General features: G+C 36.6%; 2 protein-coding genes across 6 annotated transcripts in view; one reads left to right on the top strand and one right to left on the bottom strand.

The window, feature by feature from the left end:
- GATB (glutamyl-tRNA amidotransferase subunit B) overlaps positions 1-2,971 on the top strand; it is a 35,821-nt gene extending 32,850 nt beyond the window's left edge. The window contains exons 12-13 of the mRNA XM_039346429.1: positions 247-381; positions 1,859-2,971. Of these exons, the coding sequence (XP_039202363.1) occupies positions 247-381; positions 1,859-1,984 (261 nt within the window). The 3' untranslated portion in view covers positions 1,985-2,971. The remainder of the gene's footprint in view (positions 1-246; positions 382-1,858) is intronic.
- A 6,791-nt stretch (positions 2,972-9,762) lies between these two features.
- The window catches only part of FHIP1A (FHF complex subunit HOOK interacting protein 1A), a 92,875-nt gene continuing 83,140 nt past the window's right edge, over positions 9,763-19,497 (bottom strand). For 4 of the 5 annotated variants that reach the window (XM_039346420.1, XM_039346423.1, XM_039346421.1 and 1 more), the window contains 3 exons: positions 18,060-18,238; positions 17,632-17,770; positions 9,763-12,536 (listed from right to left, as the gene is read on the bottom strand). In XM_039346420.1, the coding sequence (XP_039202354.1) occupies positions 12,280-12,536; positions 17,632-17,770; positions 18,060-18,238 (575 nt within the window). In that variant the 3' untranslated portion in view covers positions 9,763-12,279. The remainder of the gene's footprint in view (positions 12,537-17,631; positions 17,771-18,059; positions 18,239-19,497) is intronic. The other variant, XM_039346426.1, reaches the window with a different exon arrangement.

Below are 19,497 nucleotides of genomic sequence, written 5' to 3'. Positions count from 1 at the left end.
TAAAATTGTTAGTCTGCGCAGAAGTCTCCTTATTTGAAGAAGTAGAATAGTATTTGAATTAAGTGGAAAACCAAACCATGAATTTTCTGCCTGTCTAGACTGGTTACTTTTTTGAGTAACAAGGGGAATTTTGAAGCTTTAACTTCTTGTCTTTTTTACCTTCTTTGCCTTCTCAACTCAGTCTTGCCTTCCAAAAGACAAGAGGCATACTTCAGCCATCAATTTTCTTTTATCTTGATGCTGCAGGTGTTGGAAGAGATGTGGAAGAGGGAAGTGAAGTCTCCAGCTCTGATTGTAAAAGAAAAGAAACTCAATCTAATCCAGGATTGGAATGAACTTGAGAGTATCTGTCAGACTGTGATGAGAGACCATCAGAAAGAGGTGATATTGATAACAGACAGGGAGATTGGAAACAAAGAGGTTTTGACACTTTAGGGTGGGTGGTGGAGATAAGAAATGTAAATTGCCTTTTCCATTCAGATTACCATGTTGTTTGGCAACTCTTGAGAAAAAAAATGAAACAAATTGCATCGTGACACATGAAATGGCCACAAAAGACAGAAAATGACCTAACATTTAAAATTAAACACCTCCTTGCTGAAGATGTCTCAGATTACCTGACTTGAATGCTTCCTGGACAGCAAAGTGGCATTTCCCTTTCATATAAGCAGTGTAAAAACAATTCTGTTTGTTCCTGAAGATATAGTTCAATGTTGATTTTTTTGAAACCTTTAAAATAAAAAGTCTTCAAAGATGTAGCTACCTAAAGAATAGGAACATTTGTGTTTTCTTGAAAGGCTAATAATGACTAGATAAGTGAAATCTTATCTAGGTACTTTTGAGTATGAAAAAAATGTTAACATCTATTAATAACAAGGCAGCCCAGGCAAGGCCCCTCCTGCCATTAGGAACCTGTAATAAATTTAAAACCACTTTCTAGATGGTTTTGGTAGTCATATTAATAATTACACTGCTATCTTGGAAAATTAGGCTATTTTTAAGTAAATAATAATAATTTGATGCTAGAAGAAAAACATAGCCTTTCAATAATAGCTTAATCTAGAATGTACTTGATTCTCTGGAAGCAGCAGTTGCATATTATTACAATTTTTAAGATTATTGTAATAATGTACCTAGCTGCTAATAGTGTTTAATGTAGCACACATTGTTTGATGTAATTCAGGATTTACTGCTAGAATCAGCAGATTGTCCAATCTAAAAACAACTTTTTTAAAGCAGAAATTAGACATTAGATTGTAATGGTATTGCTTTTCCTTTAAAATCAGATCTTGCCATGGTTACCTGTTTTGCAACCTGCTCATTCAAAAACAAGATGCAACTAAGTACCTTTTTGTGGGAAACAGTAGGAGGGGGTTAATAGATGAAAGTACACCCTCCCTCCCAGATTAAATCTGGCTTGGCATTTTCTGTTGCAAAACATGTTTATTGTACATACATGAAATTGATTCCTGTATTTTTTGCAGGATTTTTACACAAATTATTATAAATTACTAGATTGGATCTAATTTAAGGTACCTGCAATTAAACTATTGTGATTTATGTGGTTCCATTATTACAGGGAGATTCTTCCTCTTTTAAAAAAAAAAAATAGTCTAACCTTTTGATTAAGAAGGAAGGCTCTAATTTTTTACTTACTGTGATGGAATGTCATCCAGATTCCTGGGAGGCAATGCATTCCAGAATACAGCATAGTTATGTAATGCGTTCCTTTCCTCCTGAATCCTGACAACATTCCATCACACTAACAGAGAAAAAAGAAACATGGTAAAAAGCTGCTATAGAATAATGTTCAGTACAATCAATCATAACCCATTGTGTATGAAACTTCTCTATTTAGGTGGCAGAGATAAAGAACGGCAACCTCAGGGTCCTGAATTCCATAATTGGACATGTCCAAAGGACCACAAGAGGACGATCAGATCCTGTAACTGTGAAACAAATTCTAGAGAAGCTGCTGTCATAGGGGACTAAGAATTATGTGTCTGATCTACTGTTTTTTAACATTCTCAATAGCATCAAAGCGTTGTATAAATTTTAATGCAGTGCTGAGACCAATATATCATTTTTAGCCATTTTTGGGGGAGTGGGGCATGTTAGGTTATTATCCTCTTATGTTCCTATAGATTCAGAATACAAACTCTACAAAGAAAGAAAAAGACTGCAGTGTGCATGAGTTTTTCGATTAAAACCTGCTTTTGTAATATTGTGATATGTAGCAAAAAATATACCGTACATTTTTGATAACTAAGTAATATTAACTATAGCCTTTTAATGTAGCTTCTTATAAATAATCTAATCAGTTCTCATCTTGTGTCAAAGAGTTCAAAAGATTTAGCAGATGAAACAGAGTTTTTTTTTTAAAAAACTAGCACAATGGATTTCCTAGCTCCAGTCATTGTTATTTCTTACAGATTCAATTCTAGGAATACTTTACTGACTTAAGCCTTGTGGCACATCTCTAAATACTGATAGGGTTCCCACCCTATGCTAAGCCAGAATTTGAAGTTTTTAAAGTTTATTTATTTTTTATCTCAACTTATTTTTGTAAATACCTCAAGACGCTGAACATACCTATATTCCTTCCTATGTTCCCCACAACAATTCAAAGTCAAAAATAAACTGAGCATATTTCAATGGAAAGCCTTCTTCATTTCCCATAGATAGTGTTCCTCTTCTGAATCTTTGTGTTGCCAGGAGTCAGCTGGGAGAGGAATTCTTTAGGACTCTTAAGACAATAGGGTCAAACCAGGTGAAATAGCAAAAAAAATATTTTATTGAATAATAAGAGCGCAATAAAAAAAGAAAGGTATATCAATTTGTATCTCAGTTTACCAAAAATGAAAGAAAAAAAAAAGATCTGGAACTGCCAGTTACATAGAACTTTTTTCCCCAGGACTTAATTGTCCATTGATATTTAAACTGTTTGTGGGATTTTGCCACTTTTTTATACTTAAGAGATAGGAAGTAGAAACAATAGCACAAAAAGGAAACATACTGTCTGTACAATACTTTCTAACAAAATGGATACTCTCACAACATTTTTAAAAAAGCCCTGACCATAGAAATTTATGAAAAAGATAACACTACAATACATCAAATACATCTCAGAAGCAACCAACAGATTATTACAACCACAAAGCATCACCATAACACATAAACCAAATATAAAGCTCTTCAAAACGTATTAAATAAACCAAAAGACCCAATAGCCCCAGAAGTAAAAAGCAGGCATCATCTACATACATACATGTAACAGCCTCTGCATAAGGCAGACAGGCAAAAGTCTAGCAGAACATATTCATGAACACCAACTACTAGTCATCAGATATAGTGAAAATTTCTTAATCTCACAATACATGAATAAATTCAACCATAGTTTCAATTAGGACGTGCGAGTATCCTATACCAGTGGTGGCGAATCTATGGCACGGGTGCCAGAGGTGGCACTCACAACCCTATCTGTGGGCACCCTATCTGTGTGCACCATGCCCCAGAAATGGCAACTGTCCCTCTTCAACCAGCCACCTGCTAACTCGCCGAGGTCCCACATGGCCGGATGCATCCCAGCACCCATGTGCTCACTGGCCTCTGTGCAGGGGCTGATGGTATCAGGCAGCAGCCACCCCAGCCCCTGCCTCGCCTTGCCCTGCGACAATGGCACTCCCACCCTGCCTCGCCTCACCACACAGGACAAGCCTCCTGCCCACTGCCCCACCTGCCAGAGACCCCCTGGATCTCCCCCAACCCTGCCTGGCCCCCACATGTGTCCCTCCCCATGAGCAACATCACTCCCATCCAGTCTGCCATGACCAGCACAGCCACGCCCACCCAATGGGCCATGCCCACCTGGCACCCGGCGATAAGTGGGTTTTGGGTTGCGGTTTGGGCACTCGGTCTCTAAAAGGTTCGCCATCACTGTCCTAGACCAAGCTAAATCCAAGAATGTTAGGGAACTCCTGGGAGATTAGCCTTCAGACAAATCAGCCACCAATAAAATGAGATAAGAAAATCTTTATTGTCATTTTTTTACTGTGGGCACAACGGCCCACATCAAAAATGAAATTTAGTTGCCCGCTCTCAAAGTGAAACACATACATGACACACACCTAAACATACTATATACAACATATGTACAGACCACACCCCTACCTATACATAACAAATAGACATAAATGACATTTGCATCCCATTCAAAAGACACAAATAGGTAAGAAAGAAATATAAAGACCAGAAAACATTCTTTCCACTAAGCAATATCCAGATAAACAGGGATTGACACCAGACAAACAGAAAACAAACCCTAATCAAGAATCTACTAAGGAAAAATTTACTCATGCTAATACTCTTGGGGGGAATATTTTGTCTAGTATACAGCCATTGTTTCCCCTTCCTTTAGCAAGGGTTAGAGTTGAGAGTTTGAGAGTTCTCGGATGAGAAGCGAAACGTCTTCAAAGAAAAACAAAGTCCAGTTGCCTCGTGAAAAAGCATCTTTGGGTTCTCTTTATCTTAATGGTTACAAGCAGGTATACAGACAAAAGGTTCACAGACAAGAGTGATTTACAATGATGCAATCTGCAAAGCTTGCTAAATAACTTTTTTAAAGCATGCTTGCAGAGAAATTTACAGTAGAGGTTTGTTAAGTTGCATGCATATTGTCTCAGCTGATTAATCTTTTAGGCACAAAAGGGAAAAAGAGTCTACTCTTATCTCCTTGCTAAACTTTGTGGGACAAATGCAATCTTGCACTGGGAAAATGGGGTATTTTTACCATGTAGCTCCACATTCTGGAACTATTTAAAAGAAATATGTTACATACGATTTGAAGGTCACATTTTAGATTCTATAATCCTGTTGTACAAGTAATATAAAGTGTAATATTATGAAGAGGAAAATATTTATCTAAACTGCTTAAAGGTTTTCCACACCACAATTTTTCTTAAGTGCTTCAAAGTAATTTTGCTTTTTTAGTGTCTTTATTTTTTTAGGGATAAAGCAATTGTGTTCATTTTAGACCTTGTCAAGATCCTAAAAACAGAGATAATTGAATGGTATAAAGGACACAAAGCAATATAGTAATTGGTATATGGGCACAGTGAAAGTATGGATTATTTCCAGAATGGAAGATAGAGTTGTAGTGAATAAAGTTGATATTAACTTGGTTGGAAATTGACATCCTGTGATTTACATTTACTTTTATTCCTTTAATATAATATTCTACATGCATAAAGACTATTTTCATGAACAGCACTATTTTTACATGATGATAATTAAAAGAGATGTACAAAAGAATCCATGTACAAAACAACTGGATTCAGGTAGCCTGTGCCTGAAAGTCAAATATGCATTTTGGTCTGGATGCAGAATAAAATTGGTCTGTTATTGTTGGGTTGAGTTGGTCAACAAATTAAACTGATTGTTCCAGACTGAAGTGAGTTTTTGTTTGCTTTTTGAAGTAGGAGAAACAAAGAAAAATCAAACTGAGGGGCTCCCTTGATAATGGTTTGGGCCTATAATGCTAGTGGTGATGTATGCAAGCAGTGAAAAATGAAAAGCTAGAGGCTAACCCTTTGCATGGCTGTTTTATCTTTATGGAGGAGCCAGATGCTTTTCTCCCTTCAGCCAAGTGGACAGCAACAGCAGTGGCTGATGGGAGTCAGAGAGAGATTGGTGAGCCGTTTGGAAGTGCCTAAGATCAAGACAGTAAGAAAAAACCATCACAGATGCAGAAGGCAATAATCCAAACCCTCCCCTGCCCAATTTGCCCTCTAAGACAGAGGTCCCCAACCTTTTGGGCATCAGGGACTGGTTCCATGGAGAAAGGCTTTTTCATGGACCGGAGAGTATGTGGTTTTGTGTGCTGCCTGCATCCCACAGATGGGGCTTTGCTTGTTTGTGCAGACCGGTTTCTGCAGCCCGGTACCAGTCCACAGTCCGGAGGTTGGGGACCCCTGCTCTATGATATCTCAGGATCCTTCCAGGTGGGATGACACAGAATTTTGCACATTTAAATTTTGCTTAACCTAAAGTGTGATGCATCTAAAACAGTTTCTCAGAACTTGTGGAATGTGATTATAGTTGGAAAGAATATCCATTTAAAGCTAGTCTAGCAATAATTCTAAGAACAGCATCTTTACATATATATCAGAGAGGTGCCATTAAAAAAAGTTACATTCAAAATATCCCAAATTTCATATGAAACAGATGTCCTGTAACTATCTTTAAAAAAAAACACCAAGCAATCATGTTACATGATTTCTGAACCTAGTCCTAATGAACTTGTTTTTCTGTAGTGCTGCTTTTGCATAACACCCTATGCAAAAGTATTGTAATATTTTGAACTTATGAACAATATAATTGTATGTTGTTATCAATTAAAACTTACCTGGAAGTGTGTGCTGCTCATTTTCATCAAGGAACATAAAAAAATATAAAAATATATACATTCAATTCAGATAGATGCAAATAAATATCCACATCCAGGAAAAATTGCTGGAAGTACCCCGGGCTGCAACTGGATAGGTGAAATTTAGCAAAATACTTAATGTAAAATGATTGTTAAGGAATGCTGTTAATGCAATACTACTGAAAAAGTATTTCAGAGATTGCTTACTTCTTAAATGCCTTTTTGGTATAGTACCCATCACAGAATTATCCCAAATAGCTTACTTATGCAAGCAATCCAAAGCCACATTAACCAAGATGCAATTTTCCCTTTCCCTGAGATGGCATTTATATCAGAATAATTACAACACTACAGCTTGAATTAGTGCTATAATCATGGCTGGATAATTACAGCAGTACACTGCAGCACTCGATTTCAGAGCCTTCTGAAAGATTTGTGGGCTTTTGATGTGTGAAATGCAGCCCAGAATAGTTTTCTTAAGTCTTATATTCACTGGGGTAATATTGTCTGCTCACAGCACTTTTGTGACTGTAATATTTACTTTCCAATCTTCCTGTTTTCACTGTTTTCTACTGTTAAAGATTTATCTAGTAACGCATAACAGTAGATCTATATAGTAAAAGGAAAATATAAAATGCTGTTGTCTCTTCTTTGTTTATAGAGTCTTAATTCTATAATTAATTCCCCCACTCCCAAAATCTCAAAGCAGCCTCCAATAGTTTTCCCATGCAAGTTATTCCATACAGGGGGTGGCACACCCATCTCAATGGCACAGAAATGACATAAAGGGCACAACAGAATCACAGTGAATGGTTTCCCTACCACACAAGCTATGGTTTGAATTCAAAGTAGAGGCAGTCCTCAACTTAGTATCATTTGTTTAGTGACCATTCAAAGCCACGATACTGAAAAAAGTGATTTATGACCATGTTTTAAACAACCACTGCAACATCCCCATGGTCACATGATCAAAATCTGAATGCTTGGCAACTGGCAATTGACAGTTGCATGGTCTGGGATCACCTGATCACCGTTTGTAATCTTTCCATCCGGCTTCCAACAAGCAAAGTTAATAACTGTATGATTCACTTAACTATTGCAGTAATTCGCTTAACAACGGTGGCAAAAAAGATTGTAAAATGGGGCAAAACTGACCTAACTCACTGTCCTGCTTAGCAACAGAAATTTTGGGCTCAAATGTGATCGTAGGTCAAGGACTACCTGTAATTGTAAAATTAAGTGCACTATATAACCATTGAGCAAATTTAATCTTCACCTTGCCATTTTAAGGCTTATGAAAAATTCAAATGGGAGAAAACATGTTTTCTTGGGGAACTATTACAAGTATATTGCAGTGCATCTACTGTAGTGGCTTACTTAATTTTATTCAAAAGAAGATAAAAACAATACAGACTGGTTTCACAAACATGCAGTTTTAGTGCATCAGAAGGAAAATGCTGCACTTGTATTTATTAGACTTTGAGGAACAAGGAAGGGTGGCTGTCTCTTTTCTTCACATTTTAGACTTTCCTTGTTGCTTTCTTTCCATTCCTAAACAATATCCCTTCCCAATCTCCATTCAGTGTTTTTTCTTACATGTGGTGGTAGGAGGGAAAAAAATTGTCTTTTTGCATAATGGTTGGTATTTGCAGATTGAAGATCAGTGAAAGGGACTTATTTTATATTCATTTTAATTAGCAGGTAATTCAATTACATTTATTTTGGTTCTGTGTTTTTAAAATATGGCTTTTGGCACATATAACCTTATAACCTTCTGGCATATCTTCTATATAACCATGTGTATATATAAACATGTTTCATAAGCAGACATTCACTGGAGTGTGGATAGAATCTGTAGAATTGGTTACAGCTTGAGTTGTCAATACTATTGACGAGGAAAAACTAGGCGTTACAGAGGATTCGTGTCTACGTGTCTCAGGATTTTGCCCTTTATTTTCTCAGATGCTCTGATGCCAAGTGCTTTCTTGGCCAGCGGAGAGACCTCCCCAGTGTAGGCATCAGACAGCAGGGCAAACTACTCAGTCTACCATTATACAGTAGTTCGATACCTTGTGTGTTCTGCAAGAGTGAACAACTCACAAGCAAGCAGCAAGCTTCCAACACCCTGTGGCTGGCTGCTCATAATCACAGTCAGCTGTGCTAAAGGAGGTACAGCTGTGCCTACTTAACTGGAGGGGATTTAAACAATCCTGCCAGTTTTTAGTTGCTGGATGTAATTTTGGGATTTCCTTCTACATTCCCAGCTTTTGCTTGCTTCTGACCATGTCTTGAGCTTTCAGACCTCATGCTTTCTGACCAGAGACTGTTAGACTTGCTTTAATCTTTCGCATTTCTCAAAAAACTGGGCATGTAAACATAAATCCAGTACTCAACTTCCTGTTTTGTTGCCTTGCATTCTTTGCACTATCTGCATGCATATTTTTTCACACCTTGCTTTTATCTAATTGCTGATCTCTTACCCAAGCACATTTTTTAATGTATGCTTGCCTCTGGCTCCTCAGAAAGACTTGTGCATGTACACACAGACAAACTCTTAAGCAGATTCTCTAAAATTCTAGGTCATCTTCTCTTCAAATATATAGTTCCTCTACCCTGTAATAAATTGGGAATGCTATAAACACAAATACATTCTACCATAGTGTTGTTGCTAGCTAATCACATATGCATAGGAACTTTGGAGCTGGCGAGAACAGAAAATAACTCAAACTGTGTCTCTATATCACCTTTGTTTGTTGGTAAGGTAATAAGAGTTTAGTTTCCCATAGGAGAAGCTGGAACAGCTATGAAGTTGTCATAAAGGAAGATGCACTTAAAAGCTTCCAGGATGACATGTTAAAATCACAAAGGATTTTGGGGAAAAGTTGTTTATGAACGAACTGGCTGGCAGCTAGAGATTTTACACTGAATAATGTGGATCAGACAGTTTTGGCGACGACTGAAAATGGAATAATGGATCCTGTTGATTTCTGTTCAGAGAAAGCTTAGCTGGTAAACTCGGGGGGGGGGAGTGGTTTTATTTATTCAATTTGTTTAATTGCCATCTCAACAAATGACTCCGGATTGTGAGCCATATAAAATAATTATTTATTACTAATTATGATTTATAGAATATTAGATGAAATCATAACAAGACTCCCCAGAATGTTCAAGGGGAGGTACCAGGAAGAAGGTACTGAAGAGAACATGCATTTGGATGAGCCTACTATTTGGCTAAGATTGAAGATAGATGGAGGAAAGATAAAATATTTGCTTATCACAAAAATATCCAGTCAATCACATATCATTTTCTCAATATGTAGTTGATGGTACAATGCCAATTACTTTCTTTAAAGTAGTTTTTATTAAAAGCTTTTACATACATAATAAGAAATACATTCAAAGTAAATATCAGTAAATGTGAAAAATAAGAAAGGAAAGGAAAGGAAGATAAGAGAAAAACAATAATAAAAAACAGAAAATAAAAGAAGTGGCTTCCAATCTCCCTCTCTGCAGTTATACATATAATTCTAATAAAGCCTCTCTATGATTACATAATCATTATTTCCCTTTTTTCTATACTTCCATCGTTCTAATCTTCAAAACTGTAAGTCACAAAATCATTTTGTTTACATAAAAAAAATCAATAAGGTCACCAACAAATGTAGATGCTGTCCTTTATCTAATCCAAGAGGTGAGTTTGGTCATCTGGGCAAGTTCCGTCAATTTTACCAGCCATTCTTCCATGATAGTAAATCTTTTCATCTTTGTGCATATAGTAATCTCCCCACTGTAATCATACAGGTAGTCCTCGACTTATGACCACAACTGAGCCCAAAATTTCCATTGCAAGACAACTGTTAAGTGAGTTGTGCTCCATTTTACGAACCTTTTGCCATGGTTGTTAAGTGAATCATGTGGCTGTTAAGTGAATCTGGCTTTCCCCATTGACGTTGCTTTCTACGTTGATTGAAAATGATAATCCCAGGACCCTGGAAGCACATGCTGGTTGCCAAGCAACCAAAGTTGGTGACGTGACTGTGGAGATATTGCAAGGTCATAACTGTGAAAAATGATCATAAGTCACTTTTTTCAGTGCCGTTGTAACTTTGAACAGTTGCTAAATGGATGGTTGCAAATTGAGGAATACCTGTATATTGAAATAATTTTCCATTGTTCTTTTTTAACTGTTTATCCATCAGTTCAAAAAGGAACCATTCTGGCTTCAATCGCTATAGTGCCAATTACTTAAGTTCTGGAGAAATAATACACAAAAGAATTGCTATGGGGAACAAATTCAGGTCTAAAGAAAAATGTAAAATGCCCAAGATGTGTTTGCCAAAGGAAGGGCAAAGAGCTGAGGTATGGTATGAACAAACATGGAACTTAGGACAGAATAAGATACTTATAACTTTTAAGATTTTTACATCCTGCAAAATTTTGATGATCTGAAAAATACAGAGGCAGATTCTTCTTTACTCTCTATGTGTAGAGATGCTATATTAAATCTTACCAAAGGAATTGCAAATTCTCCTTGCAAGTGTTAGTTCCTCTAAATATAATTTAAAAACAGATGAAAATAATTGTTTTCCAGCTTGGTCTTTATGCCCATTTTTTTCATTTGTTCTAAAATAGCTTCTCCTTTTCACCAATGAAAAAGAAAACGAAGGCTTTCCATTGTTGGGCCACTTATTGCTCAAAGTTAGCATCAACACTGGAAAGACAATTACTCTTTCTAGTGCAAACTGGACTGCAGCTATAATATACCAATTCATCATGTCTGGCTGGAGTCTTCTAATGAGTCTCATTACTCAAAAAAAGAAAATGTTCTTAAAGAATGCTACACCAATTGTAACAGTTTGCACTGTATTTATCCCAGAAAACAATCTTTTTTCTAATTCTAATAGAGCAATATATTAAAGCCAGTTCTCTAAAGTGCAATCTTGCAACAGATCAGTGTACATTAAACAGGTTTACCAAAGTACAAATGTACCACAAAGATTTTCTTGAACCAAATAAAATTTCAGCAAAAGCAATTTTGAAATTTACCATGTTCATTGTTTAAAATGATTTACAAAATATACAATCACATTTTTTTAGAAATAATTACATTTTTAAGACTACTAAAACATTTACTTTTTAGCTTGTCAATAAAAATATACAAACATATTCTGCAAAAAAGTTAGTTTGCATAGAAATATTTTGCCCTGTGCAAATTTTATTAAAATAAGGCTTGAGTTTTTTAGCAGCAACCTAATTTTTTTAAAAAAAAATGCCAAGGAATGGCAAAAAAAATACTCTGCAGTCTGCACTTAACATTCACTTACTTTACTCATTTAATCTAAATTTCAAAGAAGTCAACAGCTTAGAGTACCAGGCATGCCCACAACATAAGGCAACATGGTATGCATTCAGCACCTGCATCTGTTTTCAGCAAATCACAGGCTTAGAATGAATCCATTTGGATTCAGAAGTCTAATCACTGGTAAAGTAGAACTTGGAGAGAAGATTGCTAACTCTCCTTTCAACAGTGATCGTCTTATTGGATTGTCACGCTGGATTTAATGAATCTTTGCAAGAAAGAGAAAGAAAATATTTTCACTTTTTTATATAACTGTATCTTTCTAATCTGAAGGGTCACAACAGCAAAGTTTAAAAGAGAACACCTGAAAGTCAGCCAAATCAAGGATATAAATAAAGTATTGGCTTCATTACTAATCAATTTCTTATGAAAATGAAACACAACCCCAAAAGTAACAATTTCTCCTGAATCAAGTAGTACCAGGAATATGAAGTTCAAATTTGTGTCGTAAGTAGTTCTGCATTTAAAACAAATGTGAAAATGTATTTTAAATGTTTTAGAATTGGTAGTAATCCTCAAGATCACCCAATACTTTATAGGATAGAATCGAATGCTCCTGTGCAAGAGCTGCTAGTTCCTTGAGAAACTCTGGGAAGAGAGCTGCTGCAAGGATGGCGTTTGGAATGTTCAAGGGGACTTTGGGAAGACCAGAGCCTTTTTTTGCTTTATTTCCCAAGTAAGTCTGGAGGAGGGCTTGCGATGCTTCTGAGAGGTTCTTAACTTTTTCTGTGACACTCTTCTGCTGCCCGTTGTCTGAAAAAGTAAAAATAAAAAAGTAAAATGTTTGAAAATACTTTAAATGCGCATGCAATGTTAGAGGTTCTAATAAAAATTATTGGGTTACTTTTACAGGATGTTTAAATGTATTTTGAGATCATTATTTTATTTTCGCCACCAGCCTCACAATACAAATCATCAATTTTACTAACAGGAAAAATTTTACTTAACTTTTGATGAATGGGGTTCTCAACCAAGATTCTTAAGTGTGGCACATCACAACATGCAGGGTTTATAACTCTAAGCAATGTGGCAGTATCAATAACATGAAAAAGCCATTCTAATTCTGGATATTATTTAGGGCTATGTAGTGGGAACTTTTCAGTGTCCTAACAGGTGCATTTCATGTACTTCTGCTCTTGTGTCTTGCAACTTAAATTAATGACATGAAAGTGAAATGTAAATCTTTTATATTTATATACAGAATGTATTGTTTGGGGAAGAAATTTTTCATTTTACTAAAAAAAATGGTCATTACCAACAGTCTTAACAAAATAAGAGTTGGAAGAAACCTTATAGCAGTGATGGCGAACCTTTTAGAGACCGAGTGCCCAAACCGCAACCCAAAACCCATTTATTTATCGCAAACTGCCAGGGCTGCATCAGCATTGTGGTGCCCTCAGGGAGACAGGGAGGCGCCTCTGAGTGCCGCCTCTGGCACGCAAAACCCGGGGGCGCAAAAATGGGCCACCATGCTGCAAGGTGCAAAAATGGCTGCCGCCGCACTGCAAGGTGCACACACAAGTTGCTGCATCACGCAAGAACAGGGCAGGGCTAGTGAGTATCATGCAGGCACTAGCCCTATCCCATTTGTAGCTCATGCGTGCTCACAACCCCGTGCGCACCTGCACGCATGCAAAATGCTTCCCCCTTTTCTTCCAGTCCACCAATCAACAATGGTTGGTGACCTCTGCTCTATCACCTTTATTTGAGCTTGCTAGTCAGCTGCTTTGCCTCCTTTGTGCTGGGTGGGGCTCCTGCTCCGGGCGGCAGTGGCGGCCTGATGGACCTGCTGCTGGCAGTGGTGCACATGCCAACAGAGAGGGCTCTGAGTGCTGCCTCTGGCACGCGTGCCATAGGTTCGCCACCACTGCCTTAGAGGTTTTCTAATCCAACCTCCTGCTCAAAAAGGAACCCTATACCATTTCAGACAAATGGTTGTCCAATCTCTACAAATGGTTGTCCAATTTCAAAGCACAGTCTTGTGCTAAACTAATTCTACTTCATCTCTTCTAATTGGTATGATCTGTGCTGATGACATCTGGTTTACAATAGGCACTGTAAACTGTAACTATTAGGCATTAGTCAGTGATTCCTAAAAAGCTGCTACAAAATGGGAGTGTAAGCAACAAAGATAGATTCAGCTTGCAGACTGACCAAAAAAACTAGGGAAGACAAATGATCAAGGCTACAATAAAAGTATATGTAGCTGGAATTAAAAATATTTTCCTGTTTAAAATATCTCAAATATTTCAAAAGGAAAAATAATCCAAAGTGCCTCATGAATAAATATTCACTAGATGTTGGGTGTTGTTCATACTGCATGTGTTAAATATTTTGGAGATAGATGAAGCAGGGCTAAAAATATCAAAGCAGGCATTTGGCTCATGCCTTGGGGGACACATAAAAAGAGTGGCTACAATTCAAAGGAAAGGCATTAGGCATCTATTTTTCTCTGACAGAAGGCTTTAGGAGTCTTGCAAAATAGTTTTGAAAAGTATAAAACAGAGGTGTAAAACTTGCAACATCATGTGACGTGTCACGGGGTATCGCAACTTTTTTTCCATTGCCGGCAATGGGTTGGGCACCGTTTCGCCATGATGCATCTGGCCCGCGGGCCGGCAGTTTGACACCCCTGCTATTATATGATGTCACAATCTTCTAGCTAACTCAGCCTACTGAAACCAGAATTGTTTGAATCCTGGTCTCCGTATGTTGGGTTTTAAATTCAAACTCTACGCTAGTTACTTAATGTATTTTTCACATGATTCACTAATTATGAGAATTAGACAATGGTTATAAAAGATACCAGAAGATATTAGGATGGCAATCAGAAATGAAGAAGCATTGAAATTAAAATTGGGAGGAGGGAAAGAAGGTCCCAACTGCTTCTTATTAACACTGAAGCAAAGCTTACAATGAAATTAAGGAGCAAGAAAAGGTGGACTCTTCTGGAAAAAAATAAAGAAACCTCTTTACCCATTCTACTGTTAAGCAATTAGTCACTATGGTTACTGTTCTCATCAGATTCTGAAAAGTCCCCTTATCCCTGAACGCAGCCACTAATGAAAATTCCTATCTACAACAGCAATAGAAGAACAATCCTCTGACACAAAATTCTAGCAGAATGCTAATCAAGGCTTAGTAGGGTTAAAAAGTTAATTCTGAAATCGGAACACACAAACTCCAGTCCAAAGATTGCAAGTACGCTATTTTTTTAAAAGACTCCTCAGTATCATCCCCATGGAACATATTTTAGTCCTTTTCAGGTCATCCAGTAAATATATTCGTGCCCCTGAACAGGAAAGCTCCCTTTACTCACCCTGTCTTTTCATGAAGTTGATTAAAGGTAATATATTATTACATCTTAGGAAAGTAATTTCATTCTGCACAGAATGCTACCCAAGTTGTTTATTCTTAACCTATGAGCCAAACATTAGCAATGATGGGGAAAAGATCAACTTTTAATTAACACTTCCAGCCTTTATAATTGGAATCATTTCCGTGTTTTGCCTTCTAAATTAAAAATTCAGCTGAATTATATATTTCATGCAGCAGTTTACAATTTGGGACATGACTTTTCAGAATAATGTAGGTTTGTTAAAAATGAGGGTCAAAAATAATGAGTTACTACTAAGACATACTCTATATGAAAGTGTATGAGGAGGATGTGTGAAAGGCAATAAAAGCCTCCTGACCTACTCCAGTTTAAAAAGACAATGCGCATATACATATAAAACTGACAATTCCATTCATATAAATAGTAAGTTAATTGTATTCCATTTACTTTTTTCCTATCTGTGCTAATTGGCCTTCTTTTAAACTCATTCCATTGCCATTGAAATATTTAAATTTTATCACTAGGGGAGAATATATAGTAAGCAGCTGATCTAGTGCAACTGCAACCACATGCATAAGTTTGCTGTGGGAATAAAATAAGAGCAGATATAGTATTCTGTGTAGATAGACATAAAGAATTTTTCAGAGCCTGAGCAAAGGATAACAGTTTGTCAAACATTACAAATACAAAATATGAAAAGGAACCAACACTACATCCTCTCCACCTCTCAGTGCATTGTGGAGTGGTTAGCAAGAGGATCAGGAAAACTCTGCCAAATTCTTAGAAAATTATTGCTAACTTTACATATGGGGTATCAATTTCAATAATGAATTATAAACTACTCATTTGTCAAATAAATAATGATGTGACAAAATCCTAAAGACCAAGTTCAAAAAACAGTTTGGGGAATTTGGTACAAGAGATGCTTAAGAGAAATAAACCACTAGTTTATACAGAGAATTTTTCTTCCTGAATTACAGTTAAACAACTCTTGAGCAATATTCACAACAGTGTTATTTACATAAAATTATTGGGTAATTTTATGCAAGATCCCAGGTCAAAGTGGGGCTGCAGAAAATGATGACTATCTTCTCCCTGGAGCAATGCATTTTTGGTTTTATTAGCCTACAAATTGTTCCAATAAAAGTTTGGCTAACATGCTAGAATTGACAACAGTATAATCAAAAGGCAGCTGCAATAGGAGAATGTTGTCTCATATGAAATAACCTAACCTGTATGCCCTAAAGTGTTTGTAGCTAGACTTATTTTTACCACAGTCCATTCCACTTGGCAAGTGCATTCATGAGATGTTAGATTTGCTCAACTCTGGCAACAATGCATAAACTGCAGAACCTTTTACTAATAGAATTCCCAAGTGAATGTTTGAAACTGCTCTCTCCATCACATAGCCTTACTAAAAATAAAGCAACTTAAAGCAATATTTTAATAATGGCTGTTACAGCTATAGATGGAAATTATTTTTAAAAATCTGTGATTTTCAAATATCTGTAGTAGTATTAATAGTAATAAGAGTTTTAAGGTAGTCTTTCATAAATAAAATTATAACTGTATAATAGTATTTTCTTGAGATAAAAGTAGGATATCAGGAAAAGTAAGACTATAACTCCGTGGTGGCAAACCTATGGCACCGCGCCATCGCCCCAGTCCTAGGCCTTTAGCTGGGTTTTATAAAACCTTTTCGCTTTAGGCCTCCGCCACCATGCGCAAAAAAAAAAAAAAGGTTCAATCAATCAATTTCAACTTCTTGTGGAAAAAAAGATCTTGCAAAGTTGGAATTGATTGAACTTTTTAGTCCCACCCAGTCTGCCATTACCACCACAGTCACGCCTGCCCAATGGGCCCGCCCCCACCCAATGGGCCACACCTATCTGGCACCCAACAATACATAAGTGGGTTTTGGGTTGTAGTTGGGGCACTCAGTCTCTAAAATGTTTGCCATTACTGCTATAGCTTAAAAAGTTGCATATTTATTTTGCCTATACAAAGTTTCATCACTTTGTCATCCATAAGTACTGAGAGTTAGATTTTTTTCTGCTCTAGTTTCTTTGGGACATATGAGTATTGCAGTGAACATTTAGTTATGTTAAAAATACTTTAGATTTTATGTTGTTTTACATAATGTAGTCATGCAGCTCAACAATGTTGAAACTTATGCCACTATTTTTAAGCAGTTAGAAAATATTATGGAACTCAGAAAAAAAGGATTATTCTCTGGTTTCCCAACATTAAGATAAGCTGATAGTTCAAGCTCACATATGTCCTGGCCATTTAATATACCTGCCAGTTCTGGTCAAGATGAACACAACTCTAAATTGGTGAACAGATGCCAACTATCCTTACCTAAAGACAATGGTAAGGATAATTCGCAAAATTAATCCCAACAATTATCTACAATAACCTTGCACTGTATAAAATATAGTTTACTTTCCATTTATTCCATTCTTATTAAAGCTAGAAAAATATGTTTAATTTATCAGGAATGATTATTACCTTTATTTAATGATTCTAAAGGAACATCCAGTGCATCTACTCGTAAAAGCAGGTACTTTTGTGCTTGTATCAGAAGAGCAGGGAAATCTTTTTCAATGGAAGCAAACTGCTCAATTTTATTCTTTATAGATGCCAGTACCTGCCCCAAAATAAAGTAAAATAAATAAATAAATAGGATCTATATAGCTACAAATTGTTATATCAGTTATTCACTAAATTATGACTGAATTATGTATTTTGTCCTTAATAATGTATCTTACTGTGATATTTTATATTCTCTTGATTTAAACAATTACATTTTAATAAATCAACATTAAAATATCACTCTGCAAAAACTGAACCAAAAACGTATTTAAAAAAAAAAAAAGGATAAGTGTTACACTTTAAAGTGAGTTTTAAAAGATTTCTTTTTAGTATTAAAGTAGTACCTGGTACAGAGACCGCACACTAGGCTGAAACACCATATTTGTATTGAGCAAAAATGAACGAAGAAGAGGTTGTGGGTAACTGGCCAGATGAGTAATTATTCCAATAAGCAGCAAATTTACATGCAAGGAGTTTTCTAACATATTTTCCAGTTTTGATAGCACAACGCTGATAAACGGGCCTGCAGATTTAAAAAGCAAATCAAAACAAAACAGATTTTTGAATCATAAGAAAGGAGGAGCAAAAGGAAAGGGGTTTGTGAGATCTGATGCAACTCAACATAGTTTAAGATTTTATTTAAAATTAGCATCAACATATTTTACAATTTTATTTAAAATGAGCAGCATAAGGCCAATTATTTGTTTCGTTTGCAGGCATACAAACAGTAATTGCAGAAGGTAAGCAACCGTTAATCACTGTATTCCTTTCTTCAGCTCTCTTGTCTCTCTTCTGCTAAGGAGCAGAACTGCAAGAAAAAGAGGCTTGATTTATTAGCATCTGGCCAAGCATTTTTAAAATAAATTGCCTTTCCACTGGATATGTGTGCAGTCCATTGTGTTAACTAAATGTATGCATTGCTATTTCTAGATTCCTACTTAGTGTTAAAAAAAAAAAAAGGATTGACTGGTACTGGCTGGCATTGCCTCTCTTAGGCTGGCAGGATACGATTTCTCCCTTCCCCACTTCCCATAAAAGCCATTTACAATGAGTAGAGTCATCCTTCATTGGTACTTCACCTTCAGTCTTGAAATCCCCACTTGTCTAGCCCAGCCTCTCCTGAAACTAAGGATCCTTCAGCTGCCAATGTTATCTAGAATCTATTGGGGGGGGGGAGGGAGGATTGACAGCCATTCTTCTGTGCTTTTCCAGAAAGTCTTATGTTCCTGGTTCTCTCCTCCCTTTCCCCAGCACAGCAGCTGATGTTTTTCTGTGAGGAAACTTGTTATCCAATGTTTTTCTTTGAGTGAATATATGGCAGGATAACAGGCAGCCCTAGGCTGTGATATACTGTCACAGGAGCTCTGATATTAAAAATTGGATTAAGAACCACAGCTATCAGGTATTCTGCATTTCTGTTTTCAACAAAGAGGCTAGGCCTAGGAACTGGTGGCATTACAGCTGGTACATTTAATGCTAATATCTTGTTATGGAATACATATGACTGGGCAGAGGACAGGGAACATATACAGAAAAGTTTATGCTTCCTGCCCCGGTGTACAACAAAATGACTTAGCAATAAAGCACAGCTGCCTCAAAAACTAAAAAAAGAAAAATATTTATAAAGAGATGGAGAAAACACTATTGTAATTTTCCCTTTCTTCTCCTCAAGATTTTAAATGCCACTTTTACAAACAGAGAGTGTGAGGAAGGGGGGAAGGAAGGAGAGAGAGAGAGAGAGAGAGAGAGAGAGAGAGAGAGAGAGAGAGAGATCTTCCTATC

Source organism: Crotalus tigris, unplaced genomic scaffold, assembly GCF_016545835.1.
Source record: "Crotalus tigris isolate CLP2741 ecotype Arizona unplaced genomic scaffold, ASM1654583v1 scf7180000017994.786943, whole genome shotgun sequence".
Lineage (NCBI taxonomy): Eukaryota > Metazoa > Chordata > Lepidosauria > Squamata > Viperidae > Crotalus > Crotalus tigris.
The sequence above is the reverse complement of the archived record's forward strand: the minus strand, read 5'-3'. Positions and strand labels throughout refer to the sequence as shown.